This window comes from Nomascus leucogenys, chromosome 22a (genome assembly GCF_006542625.1).
Source record: "Nomascus leucogenys isolate Asia chromosome 22a, Asia_NLE_v1, whole genome shotgun sequence".
Taxonomy (NCBI): Eukaryota; Metazoa; Chordata; class Mammalia; order Primates; family Hylobatidae; genus Nomascus; species Nomascus leucogenys.
The window spans coordinates 27,993,226-28,017,216 of NC_044402.1; the positions used below are offsets into that span (position 1 = coordinate 27,993,226).

At 40.6% G+C, this 23,991-nt stretch overlaps 1 protein-coding gene across 1 annotated transcript in view; it reads left to right on the top strand.

Annotated features, from left to right (window-relative positions):
- Nucleotides 1-23,991, top strand: part of SPTLC2 (serine palmitoyltransferase long chain base subunit 2) — a 112,344-nt gene that overhangs the window by 39,807 nt on the left and 48,546 nt on the right. The window contains exons 3-6 of the mRNA XM_003260811.4: nucleotides 6,191-6,345; nucleotides 8,412-8,560; nucleotides 15,077-15,201; nucleotides 22,024-22,117. Of these exons, the coding sequence (XP_003260859.1) occupies nucleotides 6,191-6,345; nucleotides 8,412-8,560; nucleotides 15,077-15,201; nucleotides 22,024-22,117 (523 nt within the window). The remainder of the gene's footprint in view (nucleotides 1-6,190; nucleotides 6,346-8,411; nucleotides 8,561-15,076; nucleotides 15,202-22,023; nucleotides 22,118-23,991) is intronic.

The window sequence follows — 23,991 nt, forward strand, 5'->3', positions numbered from 1 at the left end:
CACACAGAATTGCGCTGGTGCCGATCCAGCACTGAGGTCTGCAGGGGCTTGTCTCCTACGCTGGTGCAAAGCGTGGCCCCTGCCATCCAGCTCTTGTGTGTGCTTCTCACTGGTAGAACCTACATCACATCCACAACCCGATCACAAGGGTGTCCAGGAAATACAGTTTTTAGCCTTCCATCTCCTAAGTGTGTGTGTGTGTGTGTGTGTCTGTGTGTCTTGCAGGGGGTTTGTTATGTGTGTGTTGGTCATATGCAGAACATAGGAAAAGAATGGGAAGGACAATAGCACAGTGGTCTTGAAGTGCTTTGAACGCTATCAAAGTATTTCAGATTGATTTAGTAGCATCTCCAAATGAGAGGCAGTGTGGCATTGGGGTTAGGATCACAGAGTAAAGTTAGAAGGCCTGGATTATTAGTTCCTGGCTCTGCCTCTGGCTGCTTTCCTAAGTGGGAAAGCCATTTAGCCTCTCTGAAAGTATAAGAAATGATATCTTCTTTAAGAGTGTGCAGAGTATGTATATTTACATACTTACATATATAAGTATATAAATATATGTGCATGTAAAGCACTCGGCAAATGCCTGGTATGTCGTAAATACTCAGTAGATGGGCACTCTTGCTGCTGTTGTGATTATTCATCATCTTTATCATCATCATGTAAACATATTTGGCTATCCGTGTTGGGCCAGAATGATGCTTAACAAAGGGACAGTTGTTAGAAAGTGGACTTCAGAAAGTGATAGCATCCAGCTTTGCCCCCTGTGTTCTTAATGCCTGTATAGGTGCTAGAATAGGTGGTACTTAATGTATATTATATTAAACAATATAGGATATTTTCTAGAAGGCTTACCTTAAATAGGCTTAACCAGTAAAGGATATTTATTGACTTCTTATTGGGATGTCCCTAGACTACTTTTGGTAAGGTCTTCATCGATCTCTAAGCAGCAAATCCAAGAGTTTGAGTTGTTCTCTTGAGTTGAGAAGGCTCTTAAGTGAGTATTTCAAGTTCGGTGATCCAGCATTTAGTCGCAAGTAGGTATTGTTTTCCCTCTACTTACATGTGCTAGAATATGGGATTTGTGAGGATCTTCAGGAAGAATGTTTATGAGTATATCCTTAAGGCTGCTTGAACTTGACTTTATCATTGTCACTCCCTTATCAGTTAGGTATTTGCTCCTTCTCTGGACAAACACCCTTTTATAGTACTTACTATATTGTATTTGTGTGTTTCTCCACTACGCTAAGAGTTCTTAGGGAGTGTAGAGGTTGTTCTTACTCATTTTTGTTCCCAGTGCCCAGTTTAGTGCCTGGAAGGTACTGCTCAGTAAATGTTTGTTCAATAACTGAGTATTAGGTCAGTGATGATGAGTATTACATAAGCCTTAACTAAAGTCACTTCACAGTGGCCAAACTGAGGAGGGGGAAGAGAGTGGTGGAGATGGGGGAATGAGGGTTGGAATAGTGGGGCTATCACTCTTTGCGGAGAGAACTGTCTTGTTCTTTAATGTATCCTGAAAGTCTAGCATACAATCCAGTATGTATCGAGTACTCAGTAAGATATATTTGAATGAGTGAATGAAAAGATTACCCCCTTACTTTAACTGTGGTCTTAGAATATTTAAAGTTAACCTGATATTTTTGGAAATACACTCCCATTGCCTAGAACTGGAACTGCAAGTAGTGACTCCTTCCCTCCTTTTTTTCATGGCTAAGCTGCAGGGAGTTTGGTTTGCTGCCCTTCTCATCTTTTTTTAAATTATTATTACTATTATTATTATTATTTTTGAGACAGCTTTTCATTCTATTGCCCAGGCTAAAGTGCAGTGGTCTGATCTTGGCTCACTACAACCCTAACCTTCTGAGCTCAAGTGATCTGTCCACCTTGAGCCTCCCAAGTTGCTGGGACTATAGGCACGTGCCACGACACCTGGCTAATTTTTGTATTGTTTGTAGTGACAGAGTTTCACTACAGTGCCCAGGCTGGTCTCAAACTCCTGGGCTCAAGCGATCCACCCGCCTTGGCCTCCCAAAGTGCTGGGATTATGGTGTGAGCCACTGCGCCCAGCCATGCCTATCAAATCTTTCTGCTGAACCTACTGACTGAGATCAGAGCTGCTACCCTGGAGCTTAGCTAAGGAGTAAAGGGGAGCTGAGACTTCAGCCCTCTCTCCTACCATTCTATGCCACCCGCTTTTGATCTCTAACATCCCTCTTTGTGACAGCTTCTCCTCCTTTACCCTGTGCTAGTGTGACTTAATCATTTGTTAAGGAGAGATGGAAATGCCTGACCATGGCAGGCACAATTCTTTGTTCAGGAAATTGGAACCCATTGCTTCCTTCCTAATCCCAGACAGCTGTGCCTCTGGTTGTCTTTGTTTAGCCCAAGGCTGAGGGGTGAAGCTCTACTTCATTCTGGCCTGCAGTCTTTTTTCTATCTTGGGGTTTGATAACCCCTCTGGTATTTGGAGCAGACTCTAAGGTTTTTCTGTTTTATATAGTAAAAACAAAAAATATTGCTTTTGTCGCTAATAAAAATTTGTCTGCAAGGAAATATTTCTCTTAATATTGGAGTTAATACTTTGAACGTTAATGTGCAGTGTTTAGAAAGGTTATAAAGAAATGAGATCGGCCAGGCGCCGTGGCTTACGCCTGTAATCCCAGCACTTTGGGAGGCTGAGGCAGGCAGATCCTTTGAGGTCAGGAGTTCAAGACCAGCCTGACCAACATGGTTAGGTATGTACCTAACATGGTGAAACCCTGTCTTTACTAAAAAATACAAAAATTTTCTAGGTATGGTGGCAGGCACTTGTAATCTCAGCTACTTGGGAGGCTAAGACAGGAGAATCTCTTGAACCCAGGAGGCGGAGGTTGCAGTAAGCCGAGATCACACCATTGCACTCCAGCCTGGGTGACAGAGTGAGACTCTGTCTCAAAAAAAAAATTTTTTTTTAATTAAAAAAAAAAGAAATGAGATAATCAGTCATTTTCTTCATTAGAAGGGTTAGTACTCTTACCCTTTTTGACACGAATGAAAAGGATTGAAGACTACTTTTTGTTTTTTCCTTTGGGAAATAAATGCATGGGTAATAACAGCCAAATAAAAAGTTTCAATTAGAATTGGATATCTCTATTCCTATTTTCATTCAACCAGTATACTTGTTGGAAGGCTATCAAAATGGACATACCATTTAAATGAAAAATTTCCAATTGTGATAGACATGTTATTTATGGATATTTTCTGTCCTGAGGAAAATTAACTATTAGAACCAATTGTAAAAGAGATGGTAGCCGGGCGTGGTAGCTCACACCTTTAATCCCAGCACTTTGGGAGGCCGAGGTGGGTGGATCGCCTGAGGTCAGGAGTTTGAGAGCAGCCTGGCCAACATAGTGAAACCCCATCTTTACTAAAAATACAAAAAATTAGCTGGGCGTGGTGGCAGACGCCTGTAATCCCAGCTACTCGGGAGGCTGAGGCAGGAGAATAGCTTGAACCTGGAGGCAGAGGTTGCAGTGAGCCAAGATCACATCATTACACTCCAGCCTGGGCAACAAGAGTGAAACTCTGCCTCAAAAACAAAAAAAAAAAAAAAAAAAAAGAGAGTTGGTATCAGGTACTGCAGATTCTTAGAGTAGCTTCTAACTTTGCTCAGCCTTATTTGTAAGATTTATCTACTGGGAGGCTCATTTAGTAGGCACTTGAGAGTCCGGTGTCATAGAAAATTATTAATTTTAGAGTTATATGTAGCCTTCTTTAGAAATGAAAATCTTTTACAGAATAAGGCTTAAGCTTTTTCAATGTTTTTGACTGATTTAGTTAACAGGTTAATTTATATTGGCACCAAGCCCAGATCTGATGGCTGTAAACTCAGTAGTTGGCTGATACAGTAAAACTGTAGTTTCGTTTTCTTGTTGTTTGGTTTACCCTTTACATTCAAGAGTTTAAGTAGATCTCATATGGTCTGGTCACATGTGTTCTGAGTAGTGGTCATACCACACCAGGCATAGCATTTCTGCTCCACTGTGACTTGATTTTTTACAGACTTAAGTTTTAGTACAACTTAATCTCTCAGAGGAAGGATTAAGTTCCTGAGGATAGGAATTCATTTTGGGAATGTATTTTCTTTTCTTTCTTTCTTTTTTTTTTTTTTTTTTTTTTGAGACGGAGTCTCGCTCTGTCGCCCAGGATGGAGTGCAGTGGCGCGATCTCGGCTCACTGCAAGCTCTGCCTCCCGGGTTCACGCCATTCTCCTGCCTCAGCCTCTCCGAGTAGCTGGGACTACAGGCGCCCGCCACCACATCCGGCTAATTTTTTGTATTTCTAGTAGAGACGGGGTTTCACCGTGGTCTCGATCTCCTGACCTCATGATCCACCCGCCTCGGCCTCCCAAATTGCTGGGATTACAAGCGTGAGCCACCATGCCCGGCCTCTTTTCTTTCTTTTTAAAAATTTATTTGTAGAGACAGAGTCCCACTATGTTGCCCAGGCTGGTCTTGAACTCTTGGGCTCAAGTGATCTTCCCGCCTTAGCCTCCCAAGTGTTGGCATTACAGGCATGAACCACTGTGTCCTGCCTTCTTTTCTTTTTGAGACAGGTTCTTGCTCTGTTGCACAGACTGGAGTGCAGTGGTGTAGTCATAGATTACTGTCACTTCAGATTCCTGGCCACAAGCGATCCTTCCACCTTAGCTTCCCGAAGTGTTGGGATTACAGGCATGAACCATTGCACCTGGCCTCTTTTTCTTTTTTTTCTTTTTAAAAAAATTCCTTTCTAAAGGGAAAAGAACCTAAGGTGGGTGGCTTCCTATAACCATTTTTTTTTGAGATGGAGTCTCAATCTGTTGCCCAGGCTGGAGTGCAGTGACCACGGCCTACTGCAACCTCCACTTCCCAGGTTCAAGCAATTCTCCGGCCTCAAGCCTCCTGAGTAGTTGGAATTACAGGCACCTGCCACCATGCCCAGCTAATTTTTGTATTTTTAGTGGAGACGGGTTTCGCCATGTTGGCCAGGCTGGTCTTGAACTCCTGAGACTTCAAGTGATCTGCCCACCCACCCGCCTCGGCCTCCCAAAGTGCTGGGATTACAGGTGTGAGCCACCACACCTGGCCCCTATATCCTACTTTATAGTGTTTCTTGTTTATTATTTTCTCTTTGGATTTGTTTCATTTTGATCCTTGAAAATATGCAAAGGATGGAATCTTAATTTTGGAATTATTTTTCTTGGTTGAAATTGGAATTATGTGGTTTGTATGGCATTTCCCCTAATCTGTTAATGTGGGGGGAGGCTTGTGGGGAGGGAAGAGCAGTCTTTTTGAGATTATTAGGGAGGGAAACCATTTAATGACAGAATTGTATGACTACATTTTATTTTTATGAGGACTACTTTGTTAATTTACATTCTTGTGCTCTACATTCATGAAGTTAGTTATTTGAAACCATGTAATATATGTCAACTATTAAAGTTAAGTGACTTTTATCTGATAAGAGTTGTGTTAAAATAAACATAGAGAATTGATGCCTTTCCAGATGTTTTCCTGATACATCAGGGTTTTTGTTGTTGTTGTTTTTGCTGTTATCCAGCCTGGAGTACAGTGGTGCCATCATAGCTCACTGCAGCCCCAACCTACTGGGCAACAAGGGATCCCCCTGCCTCAGCCTCCCGAGTAGCTGGGACTACAGGTGCACTGCACCTGGCTAATTTTTAAAATGTTTTTGTTGAGACAGAGTCTTGCTGTGTTGCCCAGGCTTGTCCCGAACTCCTGAGCTCAAGCATTCCTCCTGCATTGGCTTTCTAATGTCCTGGGATTACAGACGTGAGCCACCAAGCCTGTCCTGATTTAGCAGTTAATTAAATATAAGTGGCCTCTCATTCTCAGGTGCTCTTACAGTATGAAAATGGAAGTTGTAAAGTTTGTTTTTAAAGTAACTCAGTGGAATGATAGACAATGGAGACTTGGAAGGGTGAGGCAGTGAGGGTGGATGATGAGAAATTACTTAATGGGTACCATGTATGTTATTTGAATGATTGATACTGTAAAATCCCTGACTTGTCCATTACACAGTTTTGCACGTAATGAAATTGCCCTTGTACCCCATAAATTTACATAAATAAAAAATCATGTCATCTGTTAAAAAAATTTTTAATGAAGTAACTCAGTTAAATTTATGGTATGTCACCATTTCTTGGCAGGACTTCGTGTCATTGTATCAAGATTTTGAAAACTTTTATACAAGGAACCTGTACATGAGGATAAGAGACAACTGGAATCGGCCAATCTGTAGTGTGCCTGGAGCCAGGGTGGACATCATGGAGAGACAGTCTCATGATTATAATTGGTCCTTCAAGTGAGTCTTGGTTGGGAAATTATTTCTTGACAACAATTACAAAAGGGTTTCTTCGTTTGAGAAAATATGTTATTATAAATTGAGTATTCTCTCCAAATAGGAGTAGCAGCTGAGGATACAATATGATTGGTTTCCGTACATATTCTTCATTGTTGAGCTTTTTAAGATACATCTTTCTATTACATTTGATACTGTGTTGGATTATAGTTCAGAACAAAATTTGGCTTATTTATTTATTTATTTATTTTTTGAGATGGAGTTTTGCTCTGTCACCCAGGCTGGAGTGCAGTGGCGTGATCTCAGCTCACTGTAACCTCCGCCTCCCAGGTTCAAGCAATTCTCATGCCTCAGCCTCCGGAGTAGCTGGGACTACAGGCATGCACCACCACACCTAGCTAATTTTTGTATTTTTTTTTAGTAGAGATGGGGTTTCACCATGTTGGTCAGGCTGGTCTTGAATGCCTGACCTCAAGTGATCTGTCCCCCTCAGCCTCCCAAAGTGCTGGGATTACAGGCATGAGCCACCACGCCTGTCTTGGCTTATTTATTTTTAAAAATAACTCCTGTTGATAAGAAACAGTATACAAAAGTTTAGTCTGTTTTATTTTTGGTCTTGACTTTTTTTTAAAAAAAAAAAAGGAAGAAAAGCTATCCTTTCCATTATGCCACTTATCAGAATCAAGTATGCAAATTTATTTCTGGATATTTTGATTTCTCAAATGATTTAAGGATGATACGGGTAGTGTTTTTACTTAAATGGATTGAATGGTTTGGAAAACTTTTTGTATTTTTAACACTGTATTTGTTTGTTTGTTTACTTTTTTATTTATTTGAGTCAGAGCCTCGCTTTGTTGCCCAGGCTGGAGTGCAGTGTCACAATCTTAGCCCACTACAACCTCCACCTCCCAAGTTCAAGTGATTCTCCCACCTTAGCCTCCCTGGTAGCTGGGACTACAGAGATGCACCACCATGCTCAGCTACTTTTTGTATTTTTAGTAGAGATGAGGTTTCACCATGTTGGCCAGGCTGGTCTCAAACTCCTGGCCTCAAGTGATCTGCCCACCTTGGCCTCCCAAAGTGTCAGAGTCTCGCTCTGTCGTTCAGGCTGGAGTGCAGTGGTGCCATTCTTGGCTCACTGCAAGCTCTGCCTCCTGGGTTCACGCCATTCTCCTGCCTCAGCCTCCCGAGTAGCTGGGACTACAGCGCCCGCCACCACGCCTGGCTAATTTTTTGTGTTTTTTAGTAGAGACAGGGTTTCATTGTGTTAGCCAGGATGGTCTCAATCTCCTGACCTCGTGATCCACCCACCTCGGCCTCCCAAAGTGCTGGGATTACAGGCATGAGCCACCGTGCCCGGCCTACAGCTTGCCTTCTTAGCTTGGTCAAATATTAGTGACACCCCTTCTCATGTGTATATTCACAGCAAGTTTATTATTTGTAGTGACTATATTGTATTTTACAGTATAGATGTGCCATGGTGTGACAGGTTGGGCTATGTTAATAATCTCAAAATCTCAGGGAATTAAAACAGTAACAGTTTATCCTTATCCATGCTTCATGTTCATCCTAGGTTGGTGGGGCCCTTGAACCATTTTGTCCTTAGTTAGGGGCCCAGGCTGCCTCAGCTTTCTTTGTATGAAATGTCACTGGTCCTTGTACCTGAGGACCAGATGTGGCAAATTGTGCATTGGCTCTCAAAGGATCCTCATGTGTTTATATGCTCATGTGTGGGAGTTACTGAGTCAGAGTATGTATATCTTTTAATGGATACGTACTGCCAAACTGCCCTCCAAAAAACAAACCTGATATTCTTATGTACAGTGTCCTGTAAGATAAGGTGACTGTCCTGGCCAGCACTGGATATCGTTAGTTTTAAAATCTTTATCACTATTAATAAATGAAAATTGATTGTTTTAACTTCCATTTCCATAATTGGTAGTGTGTTTGAGATTTTTTTATATGGACTTTGTTCTCTCTGCTTCCTTTTGTGTTACCAGTGCATTTGCTATTACATGTAAGTACTTTTTTGCTCATGAGTTTCATTGTTTTATGCTATTTATACACAGGTATACAGGGAATATAATAAAAGGTGTTATAAATATGGGTTCCTATAACTATCTTGGATTTGCACGGAATACTGGATCATGTCAAGAAGCAGCCGCCAAAGTCCTAGAGGAGTATGGAGCTGGAGTGTGCAGTACTCGGCAGGAAATTGGTAAGTGACAGCTGTATTTGGCCAGCTACTGTTTTTGACTTGTTTTAGTCAGGGACAAATAATAGTAATGTTGACCTAGAGTATTAAGTATCTACACTTTGTCATGTCATTTAGATAAGGTGAAGAATGCTTTGTTTTTCTGAAGTGTGATGGATGATTTCAATGCTTTCAACACATTTTGAGATGTGTTTATCTTTCCCAGTGTGTTATACATATACAATGTCCCTCGAAAAGTCCTGCCAGTGTTTCATTTATAACTTTAATGTTGATTTCATTGGCTTTTGCGAATGTTAGTGGTTAAGAGTGCCACTTATTAGGACGTTGGGCATATGAGAGTTAATCTGCTTTCATACTGGTACATTGGGGCTAATAATAATTCCTGCCTTATAGAGCTCTTTTAAGACTTACGTAAGCTAATCCATGTAGAGCACTTGGAACATAGTAGACAATAAATATAAACTTTTTATTATTGTTTTAAGTTTGTAAAATATAAAAGAGTAATAGCTTTATATAAAGAGATTCAATTTATTTTAATTCAGAGGAAGATTTCAGATTGTTCCAATTTGTTTCAGAGAACTGACAACCCTAGAAGTTATGAAAACTTTCCAAATACTTATTACTGTAAGCACAGTAGATTAAAAGAACAGTTCATTGTTAGTTATTTCTCAGGGTTCTAGGGATTGGCAAGCACAGTTGGGTGGTTCTTACCCAAGGTTCCTCTCATGGTTGCACTCAGTGGTGGCTGTATGGCTGGAGACATATGAAGCCTTCTTCATTCACATGTTTCACCTAGGCTGGAGTGGCTGGAGCTCTGTGTGGCCTCTCCATGTTTCTAGCTTGGGTTTCTTCATACCATGGTGGTCTTGGAGAGTTGTTCATCATGCATGGCAGCAGGCCTCTAGAGCAAGCATGCAAAGATACCTGACTGAAGCCAGGCATGGAGGCTCATGCCTATAATCCCAGCACTTTGTGAGGCCAAGATAGGAAGATCAGCTGAGGCCAGGAGTTCGAGACCAGTCTGAGCAGCATAGTGAGACCCGGTCTCTAAAAACATAAAGTAGCCGAACGTGGTGGTGCATACTTGTGATCCTAGCCATTCAGGAGGCTGAGGCCGGAGCATCCCTCAAGCCAAGGAGTTTGAGGCTGCAGTGAGCTATGATTGTGCCACTGCACCCTAGCCCATGACAGAGTGAGACACTGTGTCAAAAAACAAAAACAAGGATACCCAGTTGAAAGTTGGAAGGCTTTTTATGCCCTAGCTGTACAGGTCCCAGAGTATCACTTATGCCTCTTCTATTGGTCAGAGCGTCGCTAAGGTCAGCCCAGATTCAAGCGTTGTGGGGATTGCCCTCCTCCACCTCCAAATGGGAAGAATAACAAAGAATTTGCATCCATATTTAATCTTCCGTAGCAACTCTGTCAGCTCATGAAATTTAAAACAACATGAAGAAAGGGAAAAAAAATAAAATTGTGCAGATTTTTATATCTATTTATTTAGATAGCTAGATACATGGATATATAGATAGATTGATGCATAGATGGATGCAGGGTCTCTGTTGCCCAGGATGGAGTGCAGTGGTGCAGTCAGCTCACTTCAGCCTCAAACTTTGGTACTCCAGCCATCCTCCCACCTCAGCCTCCTAAGTAGTTAGGACTATAGGCGCATGCCACCATGCCCAGCTGATTTTTTAATGTGATTTTTGTAGAGATGGGGATCTCTTTCAAGAGGCTGTTGCCCAGGATGTTCTTGAAATCCTGGCCTCAAGTGATTCTCCTAACTCAGCCTTCCAGAGCACTGGGATTATAGGTGTGAATCACCACGCCTGGCCCCACCATCAAATTTTAAATATTTTCATTCCTCCTAAAAGAAACCCTGTACTCAGTAGCATTCATTGGATACTGTTTCCCTTCCCCCTGTAAGTCCTTGGCAACCAGTAGTCTACTTTTTGTCTCTATAGATTTGCCTACTTTGGACATTAAATATAAAAGGAATTGTATAACATTTGGTCTTTTCTGTCTGGCTTCCTTCACTAGCACAATATTTTCAAATTCATCCATGTTGTAGCGTGTAACAGCACTCCATTCTTTTCTATGACTGAATAATAATCCTTTGTGTGAGGGTGCCACGTCCTGTTTATCCACTTATCACTTGATGGCCATTTGGGTTGTTTCTGCTTTTTGGCTATTGTCAGCAGTGCTGCTGTGAACATGGGTGTACAAGTTTTTGTATGATATATTTTTGTTTCTCTTGGGTTTATACTTACTAGTGGAATTGCTAGATCATATGGTAACTCTCTGTGTTTGACTTTTTGAGGAATTGCTAAACTGTTTTCCAAAGAGACTGCACTGTTTTACAATCTCTCCATCAATGTATGAGGGCTCGTATTCATTTTTATATCATCTTCCAGTCATCTTGTTTGTAGCCCGACTTTAACCCTTGCTTACTTTGCTGCCTGTTCGCTCCGGTTTTTAAGCTTCTCTAGGGTTCCATACAGTGAATTTACTTGGTTTTGAAAGAATTCCACTCTATAAGGACATAGATATGACCTTCTTCTAACCCTATCATTTTCCAGTTGTATTAGTTTCCTGTGGCTGCTGTAACAAAATATCAGAACAGAGTGACTTAAAACAACAAAAATGTCTAGTCTCATAATTCTGTGGGTTATAAGTTTGGGGTCTAGGTGTCAGCAGGGCCATGCTCTCTGATGCCCTGGAGAATCCTTCCTGGCTTCTGGTGTTGCCAGCAATCCATGACGTTCCCTGGCTTATAGCGCATCACTCCACCACACGGCTGTCTTCCTGTGTGTCAAACATTGTCGTCTTCTGGCCGGGCACAGTGGCTCATGCCTGTCATCCCAGCACTTTGGGAGGCCAAGGTGGGCAGATCACTTGAGGTCAGGAGTTCAAGACCAGCCTAGCCAACGTGGTGAAACCCTGTCTTTACTAAAAATACAAACATTAGCTGGGCGTGATGGAAGGTGCACGTCTATAATCCCAGCTACTCAGGAGGCTGAGGCACGAGAATCGCTTGAACCTGTAAGGCAGAGGTTGCAGTGAGCCGAGATCACACCACTGCACTCCACCTGGGCAACAGAGTGAGACTCTGTCTCAAGAAAAACAAAAAAACAGCATTGTCTTCTGTGTTCCTTCTGTGCATGTCTGTCTCTGTGTCCAAATTTCCCCTTTCTATAAAGACATTAGCATCCCCCAATGGCCTCATTTTATTTATTTATTTATTTATTTATTTATTTACTTATTTTTTAAATCTTTTTAAAAATTTTTTATTGATACCTAACATTTGTACATTTGTATGGGGTACATGTGATATGTTGTTACATGTATAGAATGTGTATAGAATCAAGTCAAGGTGTTTAGGGTACTCGTCACCCCAAGCATTTATTATTTCTATATGTTGGGATCATCAAGTCCTCTCGTCTAGCTATTTGAAATATACAATGCATTGTTTTTAACTATAGTCACCCTACTCTGCTATCAAACATTAGAACTTATTTCTTCTAACTCTTTCTTCATCTCCCCTGCTCCCCCTACCTCATCTCAACACACATCCTTCCAGTATTGTTTTACTCGCTACCTTCATGAGATTAAACTTAGTGAGGGAGGCATGTTAAAAGCTGACATAGGCCAAAAGCGAGGCCTCTTACACCAAGCAATTAGCCAAGTTGTGAATGCAAAAAAAGTTCTTGAAGAAAATTAAAAGTGCTACTCCAGTGAACCCACAAATTGTAAGAAAGTGAAACAGCCTTTTGTTGCTGGTAGAGAGAAAGTTTTAGTGGTCTGGATAAAAGATCAAAGCAGCCACAACATTCCCTTAAACCCAAATCTAATCCAGAAGAAGATCCTAATCACTTCAATTCTATCAAGGCTGAAAGAGGTAAGGAAGCTGCAGAAGAAAAGCTTAAGCCTAGCAGAAGTTCATTCATGAAGCTTAAGGAAAGAAGCCATCTCCACAACATAAAAGTGCAAGGTGAAGCAGTGAATGCTGATAACTTCAGCAAGTTATCCAGAAGATCTAGCTAAAATAATTGATGAAGGTGGCTACAGTAAATCACAGATTTTCAATGTAGATGAAACAGCTTTAAATTGAAAGAAGACACCATCTAAAACTTTCATAGTTAGAGCAAATCAATGCCTGGTTTCAAAGCTTCAAAAGACAGGTTGACCCTACTTTTAGGTGCTAATTTTAAGTTGAAGCCAATGAATGGCCTCCTTTTAATTTGATTACCTCTGGAAAGTCCCAGTTTCCAAAGAAGGTCACATTCTTCTGGGAATGAGGACATCAAAATATCTTTTTTGGTGGGACACAATTGAACCCATAACATCATTCTTCTATATATTTTCCATTTTCATTAATTATATTCAGAATTACAGATGTCTACTAATTAATAAAAAATTGAGCTTTTAGCTTTTATTTCTTGGTTATCCAGTTGTTTTGTGATGATTTTCAAGAGGAAGATGGGAGTAGAACATTTTTATTTCCCCTCTGTCTTTAAAACAGAGTTTCTAACTGGCACTCCAGAAATGACAAGCCTTGTGATCTAATCCTGTGGTTAAAGGAGCATTGTGCAGTGACGACATATAGTAAGGATACCTTATGCCTTTGTGGCATTTGATATTTTATAAAGTGCTCGGCTGGGCGCGGTGGCCCACGCCTTTAATCCCAACACTTTGGGGGGCCAAGATGGGTGGATCTCTTGAGGTCAGGAGTTTGAGACCAGCCTGGCCAACATGGTGAAACCCTGTCTCTACTAAAAATACAAAATGGTCGGGCGTGGTGGTCCGCACCTGTAATCCTGGCTACTTGGGAGGCTGAGGCAGGAGAATTGCTTGAACCCAGGAGGCAGAGGTTGCAGTGAGCCGAGATTGCGCCACTGCACTCCAGCCTGGGCGACAGAGCGAGACTCTCTCTCAAAAAAAAAAAAAAAAAAAAAAAAAGCTCAAATGTATTATCTCTTTTGATCCTCACAACAATGTCATGAGGTAGATAGGGCAAATTATTATTATTTTTTTTTTTTTTGAGACGGAGTCTCGCTCTGTCACCCAGGCTGGAGTGCAGTGCGCGATCTCGCTCCTGCAGCTCCGCCCCCGGTCACGCCATTCTCCTGCCTCAGCCTCTCCGAGTACGGGACTACAGCCCCCCCCCCCGCTAATTTTTTGTATTTTTAGTAGAGACGGTTTCACCATGTCTCGATCTCCTGACTCGTGTCCACCCCTCGCCTCCCAAGTGCTGGATTACAAGCGTGAGCCACCGCGCCCGGCCAGGGCAAATTATTATTGCTATTTAGAAGTATTTAGCCCAGAGAGTTCCTAAGGACTTTGATTAAGCAAGCCTTAAGGACACGTGGCATCCAAGTTTAGCATTCTTCTTTCCCAGCATCTTTTCTCTCTGTAATGTCATTTAGTCCTTAAAGATTTGAGTACCAATATAAAATTGCAGTACAAATTTACCAGTCAGTTCACAGTGAGGGAAGAAACTTTTTTTTTTTTTTTTTTGAGTCAGACTCTCGCTCTGTTGCCTAGGCTGGAGTGCAGTGATGCGATCTCAGCTCACTGCAACCTCTGCCTCCCAGGTTCAAGTGATTCTCATGCCTCAGCCCCCGAGTAGCTGGGATTACAGGCACGCGCCACCATGCCTGGCTAATTTTTGTATTTTGAGTAGAGACAAGGTTTCGCCATGTTGACCAGGCTGGTCTCGAACTCCTGACCTTAGGTGATCCGCCCTCCTCGGCCTCCCCAAGTGCTGGAATTACAGGCGTGAGCCACTGCACCCTGCCAGGAAGAAACGTTTTTACCTATCTCTTGCTGTATAACAAACCATCTCAAAACTTAGTGGTTTAAAACAGCAACAGATTTATTTGCTCATGATTCTGCAATTTAGGGACGGCTTGATGTTATCTTAGCTCCATGTGGTATTGGGTAGGCAATTATGACTGTGTACAGAGGATCCAAGATGTCTTAACTCACATGTTTGACACCTCAGCTGGGTGGCAGGAAGGGCTAAGGGCTGGCTGGGCATTTCTCTGTTTCTCTTTCTCTCTGTCTCCCCCTCTGCTTACATCTTTCTCTCCTCTTTCCATAGTCTCTTATCCCCCAGTTCCCACCCCCCCGCCCATGTTCTGTTTTTGCAACAGGCCATTTGGTTTGTTTTACGTAGCAGCTGACTTCAAAAGTGTAAAAGCAGATTTTGCTAGGCCTCCTAAGGCCTAGACCTGGAACTAGTGTGCACAAACAGGAATGGGAGACATTATTGGCAGCCCCCTTTGGGGAAATTCCACTGCAGGTGCCGAATCAGATTTTATTCAACTATTGTGTTCTTTATGAGCACATATTACTCTTCACAATATTATGAAGAATATTACTCTTCATAATATTGACTCCTTCATAGATCTCAGTCTGAAAAGGACACAACACATACACTATGATTTCTTTTAATAAAGTGATGAGTAATTCTTAAATTCAGGATTTTGTGATACTGACTTTATTAACTTCTCGACACAGGAAACCTGGACAAGCATGAAGAACTAGAGGAGCTTGTAGCAAGGTTCTTAGGAGTAGAAGCTGCTATGGCGTATGGCATGGGATTTGCAACGAATTCAATGAACATTCCTGCTCTTGTTGGCAAAGTAAGACACTCTGTCATTTGTGAAAACTCCCTCATGTATATCTTCTTTTGTTTTGAAAAGCATTCAGAGTGAGCTAAAAGCTGTTGTAAACTTTAGGCTAAACATAGTTTAGTCAAAGATATTTCTACCACAAATTGTGTTTCTTTTTTTTTTTTTGAGATGGAGTCTTGTTCTTTCGCCCAGGCTGGAGTGCAGTGGCGCCATCTCAGCTCACTGCAGCCTCTGTCTCTCAGATTCAAGCGATTCTCCTGCCTCAACCTCCCAAGTAGCTGGGACTACAGCTGTGTGCCACCACGCCTGGCTAATTTTTTGTATTTTTAGCAGAGGCGGGGTTTCACCATGTTGGCCAGCCTGTGTTTATATATTTATATATACATATAATATATTGTATATTATATATATATTACATATATGTACATTACATATCATATATATTACATATTATATATCATATATATATATTTCCAAGTGGATAGCACGTGTGAGGGCACAATCTGTATGTAAATGTAAATTATATTTCAGCAGATTGGTACTCTCATCCTGAAAGGCCCCTTGAGGTTATTTATTCTCATGTTTAACATGACATCTAGGAATGGTATATTGAAAACGTGGTGGATTAACTCAAGCAGGAGAATTGAGTTTTTGTTTTTTGGTTGTTTATATGGTCACGCTTAGCTGTGTGACTGTGAGCATGTCAAATAATCTTTCTGATCCTCCAAGTTTCTTTTGTAAAATGAAGTCGTTGAGCTAGATTAACTCTAAAGTCCTTTTTAGTTATGCAGTGTATGGGTCTGTAAGGTACAGATGGGACAAATAGAAAACAAACAGCAAGATAGGAGATATAAACCCACCTGTGATGATAAACATTAAATATAAATGGTTTGTACATTCCAATGAAAAGACAAAGATTGTCAGATAAAATTAAGTAGGTTTCCTAATATAAAATAGCAGCCTATTTTAAATATGAAGACGCAGAGGTTAAAAGGAAAAGGATAGAAAAAAATACAGCATGCAAATAATAATCAGAAGAAATTTGAAGTGCCTGTATTAATGTAAACAGATTTCAGAGCAAGAAATATTTCTGGTGATAAAGAGGAACATTGTGTAATGATTAAGGAATTAATTCATCAAGAGGTTATAATTTTAAATGTATAGGTGCTTATCCCATTTATGCCTAATGTTCCATTATTGGAACGCTAAGCATGTGGGAGTTATTTATATCCTACTGCTCAAGGTCATCGCCAGGGTCTGATTTTGCAATTCAAAAAATTGTAACCTCTGGCATAAATGGGTTATTAACAGAGCTTCAAAGTACATGAAGCAGAAATTGATGAAACTAAAAGAAGCAGACAAATAGAAAATTGTAATTAGAGACATTACCCCTCTCTTTTTTTTTTGAGACGGAGTCTCTCTCTGTTGCCCAGGCTGGAGTGCAGTGGCGCGATCTCTGCTAAATGTAAGCTCCGCCTCCCAGGTTCACGCCATTCTCCTGCCTCAGCCTCCTGAGTAGCTGGGACTACAGGTACCCGCCACCATGGCTGGTTAATATTTTGTATTTTTAGTACAGATGGGGTTTCACCGTGTTAGCCAAGATGGTCTCGATCTCCTGACCTCATGATCCGCCTGCCTCGGCCTCCCAAAGTGCTGGGATTACAGGCGTGAGCCACTGTGCCCTGCCCTAACCCCTCTCTCTTAATTAACAGAAGAATGAAACAGAAAATCAGTAATGATATAGAACGTTTGGAAAACACTGTCAACCAGTTGACCTAATTGAGAGTCATGAAATACTTCACTCAACAACAGGAAAACATTTCCTACCAAAGACCGTATTCCAGGCCATTAAGCCAGTTTTGGTAAATTTAAAAGTATTAAAATTATTCAAAGTATGTTCTGTGATCACAGTGGAATTTAAATTAGAAATTGATAACACAAAAATGTCTGGAAAATCTTTGAATATTTGAAAATTAAACAACATATTTCTAAATAACCCATGGGCCAAAGAAGAAAAAACAAGGGAAAATAAACATATTTTGAACTAAATGGAAATATAACCTATTACAGTTTGTTGGATGAAGCTAAAGCAATGCTCAGATGGAAATGTGTAGCATTAAACGTTTATACAGGTTGAGCATTCCTAATCCCAAAATCTGAAATCTAAAATGTTTCAAACTCGTAAATATTTTGAGTGTCATCATGACAGCTCAAAGAAAATGCTTAAGGGTGCTAAACCGGTAAATATAATGCAAATAATCCAAAATCCATAAAAATCTGAACTCTGAAATGCATCTGGTCCCAAGCATTTTGAATAAGGAATATTCAACCTGTATTAGAAAAAAAGTAAAGCAGCCAGACTCCGTCTCAAAAAAAAAGAAAAGTAAAGCTTGTAGCTTAAAAAATTAGAAAAAGAACAAATTAAACCCAAACTAAGCAGAAGGAAGAATATAATGATGATAAATGCAAAAATTAATGAATTAGAAAATAGACAATAGGGAAATTAGTGAAACCAAAGCTGATTCTTTGAGAAAATGAATATAGTTGATAAATCTCTGGCCAGAATGGTCAGGATAAGAAGAGATAAGATGCATGTTACCAGTAACAGGAATGAGAGAGGGGGACATCACTACACGTCCTATGGACATTAAAGGATAATAAGGGAATATTAACAACAACTTCATGCCAAAATACTCAACAACTTAGGTAAAATACACAAAATTCCTTGTAAGACATAAACGTATGGTTCTTTGACTTCACATTATAATACGTTGCTGTCCTGCATTTTGAAGTACAAGCCTGAGATTCTTATTTGTTAGAATTTTTAACACTAAAGGATTAGAGAATCTCATCTTGCTCTTCTCTCTGTATGTTTACAAGCTCTAACAGAGGATTATCTAGAATTAGACATTTTCTACACAGAACTGGAAGATACAACCATAAGGATTTATATTCCAGGGCCGGGCACGGTGGCTCACGCCTGTAATCCCAGCACTTTGGGAGGCCGAGACGGGCGGAGATCGAGACCATCCTGGCTAACAAGATGAAACCCCGTCTCTACTAAAAATACAAAAAATTAGCCGGGCGTGGTGGCGGGTGCCTGTAGTCCCAGCTACTCCGGAGGCTGAGGCAGGAGAATGGCGTGAACCCGGGAGGCGGAGCTTGCAGTGAGCAGAGATCGTGCCACTGCACTCCAGCCTGGGTGATAATTAGTATTGTTATTATTACTTTGTTACTGTGCTTGTGACCTTGAGCAAGATTTTAAACTCCTGAACAAGAGTTTCCTCATATGTAAAGTGAGAGTGATAATAGTGTCTACTACATAGAATTATTGTGAGGATTAAAAGTAATAATGCTTTTAAATCTTTTAACATGATACCTGAAACATTAAGTGCTTAGATGTTGACTGCTAGTATGAATGTCTTTTATTTTTGAACCAAAGATTTAATAAAGCTTCAGAATAAGTTCTAAGGGAAAAAGACAGATTGATACATTGAAATGATGAATAAGGCTGTCTAAAAAAGGCTGTCTAAAAAGAGTTCCTTTTTGCCAGAAGAAAAGAACATAATGCTTTTGCAGGTTTGCCAGAAAAATATTTAGCTGGAAAGAGGAGAAAATAAAAGTTGTGTGGAGGGGAAGGGAAGGGAGGGTTCTTTTTAAGATAGAGTTGAATACCAAGAGTGGTAAGTAAAGAATTTGAAGACTTGCTGAAGAGAAATCTGACCTCTCTTTATTTTCTCCGCCAGTTTCGCTTTTTCAATTTTAACACTTTTTTGAAACTTTAATTTAGACTTACAAAAAGAGATCCAAAAGAGTACAGAGAGTTCCTGTATACCATTCATTCAACTTCCCTTTATGTTAACATCTTGCATAACAGTGGAACTGTTTCTTACAGCTAAGAAATTAACTGTGACACAATACTATAACTAAAGTACAGGACGTATTTGGTTTTCACCAGTTTTTCACTGATGTCCTTTTTCCGCTTCAGGATCCATGTGAGGATCCACATTGCCTTTAGCTGTTGTAGCTCCTCAGTCTCCTCCAATCTGAGATAGTTCCTGTTTTTCTTTGTCTTTCATGACCTTGATACTTCTGAAGGGTACTGGTCCCTTATTTTGTAGAATGTCTCCAGTTTGGGTCTGTCTGTTGTGTTGTTATGGTTTGATTGAGTCCGTGCATTATTGAGAAAGCTACCACAGAGGTGATACCCTTCTCAGTGAATCATGCGAGAGACTATGTGGTTTCGATACATGTTACTGATGATGTAAATCTTAATCACTTGGCTCAGGTGTCAGCAGGGATTTTCTACTACCAACTTACTGCTTTTCCCTTTGTAATCACCATATATTGTGGCAGAGATATTTTGGGACCGTATATAGCATTTTGGATTAAACTTTCACCCACTAACTTTAGTATGCATCTCTGATCTTGCCTGTGGCAGTTATTACCTTGGTGTTCTAATGGTGATTTTTCTATTTTTCTCATTCTTTCTATACTTACTAATTAGAATTTTTGTGTAAGAAAGAGTTCTTGCTTCTCCCTTATTTATTTCTGTCATTGTGGGTTTGTGAATATTTTTATTACTTGGCTTATAATTCAACACAATTGCTTCTTTTTTGTTGCTCGAGTTTTAGTTTTGGCCATTGGGAGCTGCTTCAGGTGGGTACCTGTGTCCTTTGAATATATAATAACTTTTAAAGCATTCTTATACTTTCTGGCATGATAAAATGCCCCAGGATCATCTTATATTTTCCCTATCCCAGTTTTGGAATTAACCAGTTCTCCAAGAAGCCCTGGTTCTTTTTATTGGAGAATGATATTTAGAAACCAAGGTCTGGGAACTAGGTGTGTTTATTGCTGAAGGAGTGTCACTGCTTCTCACCTTTCAGTGACTAGAGCTAGAAAATATACGTATATATGCTAACTCATGCATACACACGTGTGTGTGTGTGTATGCATGCATACATAAAGATTTGAAAGCCAGGAGTCTGTTGATACTGCCAGCTCTACTCTTCCCCTTCTCCTTCTTCTCCTTCTCCTCCTCTTCCTCCTCTTCCTCCTCTTCCTCCTCCTCCTCTTTTTTTTTTTTTTTTTTTTTTTCCCAGACAGAGTCTCCTTCTGTTGCCCAGGCTGGAGTGTAGCAGCACAATTTTGGCTCACTGCCTCAGCCTTTTGTGTAGCTGAGATTTCAGGCACCTGCTACCATGCCCAGCTAATTTTTTGTGTTTTCTTTTTAGTAGAGACGGGGTTTTGCCATGTTGGCCAGGCTGGTCTCAAACTCCTGACCTCAAGTGATCCACCCACCTTGGCCTCCCAAATTGCCAGGATTACAGGCATGAGCCACCATGCCTGGCCACTTCATTTTTAATCTATACATTTTTAACTAGGTAGCTTTTTTATCTTAATAAATATTATGTGCATAATAAAAATTTCAAGCACAACTACTATTACAAGTTTCTTAAGTATTCCTTTAAGAATATTCTGTAATAGATAAACGTGTATATATATAGTTGACCCTTGAACAACATGGTTTGACCTATGCAGGTGCATTTATACATGGATTTTTTTCAACCAAATATGGAGCAGAAATACAGTTTTCAGCCAGGCACAGTGGCTCACGCCTGTAATCCTGGCACTTTGGGAGGCTGAGGCGGGTGGATCACCTGAGGTCAGGAGTTCAAGACCAGCCTGGCCAACATGGTGAAACCCCATCTCTACTAAAAATACAAATATTAGCCAAGCATGGTGGTGGGCTCCTGTAATCCCAGCTACTTGGGATGCCGAGGCAGGAGAATCACTTGAATCTGGGAGGCGGAGGTTGCAGTGAACCAAGATCGCACCACTGCACTCCAGCAATAAGAGCAAGACTCCATCTCACACACACACATACACACAATATAGTATTCATGGAACACAAAACCCAAGTATATGGAGGGCCTGCAGTTCCCACAGGGCCAGCTGCAGGATATGAACATGCATGGATTTGGATAAATGTGGGGATGAGGCAGTTCTGGAACCAAGTCCTCCTGTAGACTGAGGGATGACTGTGTGTCTTTGTATCTTCTCTCTTCTTTTTATTCTCGTGGGAGCATGCTATATACTTTCTCACCTTTTTCATCTAATTGGATATTTTGAGGCTATTTTTGACAGAGAAAAACCGTTTCTGAGTTCTGATCTGACAGGTTGAAGGGCCCCCTGAGAGATGGAAGAGTAAGAACTGCAGTGAAAAAGAAAAACCAAACCGAGATCTTCAGCCTTTTCTTGTTGCCTTAGCAGAAACTGATGTTTGTGTGTTAAAGCAAAGCTTGTTTGGGGATTTTTAAGACAAAACTGAAGCCTACAGTCCCTGTTATGTGGGGAAAAAGTTAGTAAGTAGGATCTTCCCTGGACTCTGGATATGAGTAGTAGTGAGAGAATGCACCATTTCCACAGACATGACCCCATCAGCTGCCATTTCCCACAGATAAACAGAACATCATACTAAAACTACATGGAATTCTCTCACGTAAAGAAACCAAAACGTTTTAGAGACTGATATGTCATGTTTTAGATATAAATAAAGACCTGTTGCCATATATCTGAATATTTACATCAGTCATGGGACTGAAGATATTAAATTAAAAGGCTAGAATTTTGCATTTACTTTTAAGGTGTCTTTACAAAAAACAAATGATCGTGTACAGTTTTTTCCTCTTCTTAAAATTGATCACTGTGCTGTTGTGCATGATTTCCTTAATAAGATACAGCTATTAGTGCTTGTGGCATTTTGTGATTTGTGTAACTAACCCTTTCCCCTCCAGCTTCTTACCTTTCTGTTCTGTGATGTTGCAGGGTTGCCTGATTCTGAGTGATGAACTGAACCATGCATCACTGGTTCTGGGAGCCAGACTGTCAGGAGCAACCATTCGAATCTTCAAACACAACAGTGAGTTTGCTGAAGAATTCACTGCTGGCCTTGGTTTTACTATTCTTTCGATCCATGGTGGGAGTTAACATTAGTTATATTAGCAGTTGAAAGTATAAATGAAGACAAAGTAGCAACATTTAAAATGTTCTTCTGGTCCAGTCTTTTAAAATTAGAGGTTGAAGGAAGCCTCTTGTACAAATATAATACTATCCTTTTATTTGACCATTAAGTTTTCCATCCCATTTCCTTGTTTACAGATCCCTTACTCAAATGCATTTACTCGATGCCTATAGTGTATCTTGCCATAAGACTAGCGGTATTTAAATGAATAAATTAAGATCTCTGACTGGTTAATGAAGAGACTTAATAGATAAGCCAGTCCTTACAATACAGCGGACACGTGCTGAAGTACAGCTATGAATAGATGCTGTGGGAGCACAGAGAAGGGTGGCCCTGAGCCAGACCTTTCCTCCCTCAGTGGGAATATCTTTATGTATTATTAAAATGATTATTTAGAATAAAAATGCGTAACTTTCATAGTTAAAACACACACATAGGCAGTAAAGATGACTAAACTGTATGTTAATATCATCTTTTCCCAAAATGTGTACAGGCACAGACAAAAGTTTGGAAGAATGTATACCAAAATGTTAGGGGTGTACCCCTGGATGGAAGGATCATTTTTGCTTTTGTTCTTGTTTTTGTCTTGTCTAAAATGTTTTGCAGTGAGAAATGAGATCTTATTAAATATCACTATGTAACCTGTTATTTTCCTTTTTTTTTTGAGACTAGAGTCTCGCTCTGTCACCCAGGCTGGAGCGCAGTGGCTCAATCTTGGCTCACTGCAACCTCCGCCTCCCAAATTCAAGCGATTCTCCTGCCTCAGCCTCCCGAGTAGCTGAGATTACAGGGGTGTGCCACCACACCTGGCTAATTTTTAGTATTTTTAGTAGCGACGGAGTTTCACTGTGTTGACCAGACTGGTCTTGATCTCCTGACCTCAGTTGATCCTCCCTCCTTGGCCTCCCAAAGTGCTGGGATTACAGTGTGAGCCATCATGCCTGGCCTCTTTTTACAACACACGGTGATTGTTGTTTGTCATTACATGTAACTCTACCTCATTCTTAAATGCCAGTGTGGCAGTCAGTGTCTGGATGTGCCCTCATTTAATTGCCCCGTCAATTGGACATCAGGGCTGTTTCTAAATTTTTCTACTGGGAACAGCACTACAGTTACAGTTTTGTATAATCATCTGGTTAGTGCCTTAGGATAAATTTCTAGCAGTCTCAGAATGCATGGTTAAAAGTATACATTTTTAATACTTTTCCAAATTGCCTCTAAACGTTATATGAACCTTTTTTTTTTTTTCACTTTTATTTTAGGTTCAGGGGTACATGTACAGGTTTGTTATATAGGTAAATTGCATGTCTCGGGGGTTTGTGTACAGATTATTTCGTAACCCAGGTAATCAGCATAGTACCTGATAGGTAGTTTTTCGAACCTTACCCTCCTCCTCCTCCCCTGCCTCACTCTCAAGTAGGCCCCAGTGTCTGTTGTTCCCTTCTTCGTGTCTGTATGTACTCAGTGTTTAGCTCCCACTTACAAGTGAGAATATGTGGTATTTGGTTTTCTGTTCTTGTGTTAGTTTGCTTAGGATAATGGCTTCTAGTTGCATCCATGTTGCTGCAAAGGACATGATCTCATTCTTTCTTATGGCTACATAGTATTCCATGGTGTATATGTACATATATATATATATTTTTTTTAATTTTTATTTTTGAGACAGAGTCTTGTTCTGTCTCCCAGGCTAGCATGCGTTGGCATGAACTCAGCTCACTGCAACCTCTACCTCCCCAGATCAACCGATTCTCCCATCTCAGCCACCCTAGTAG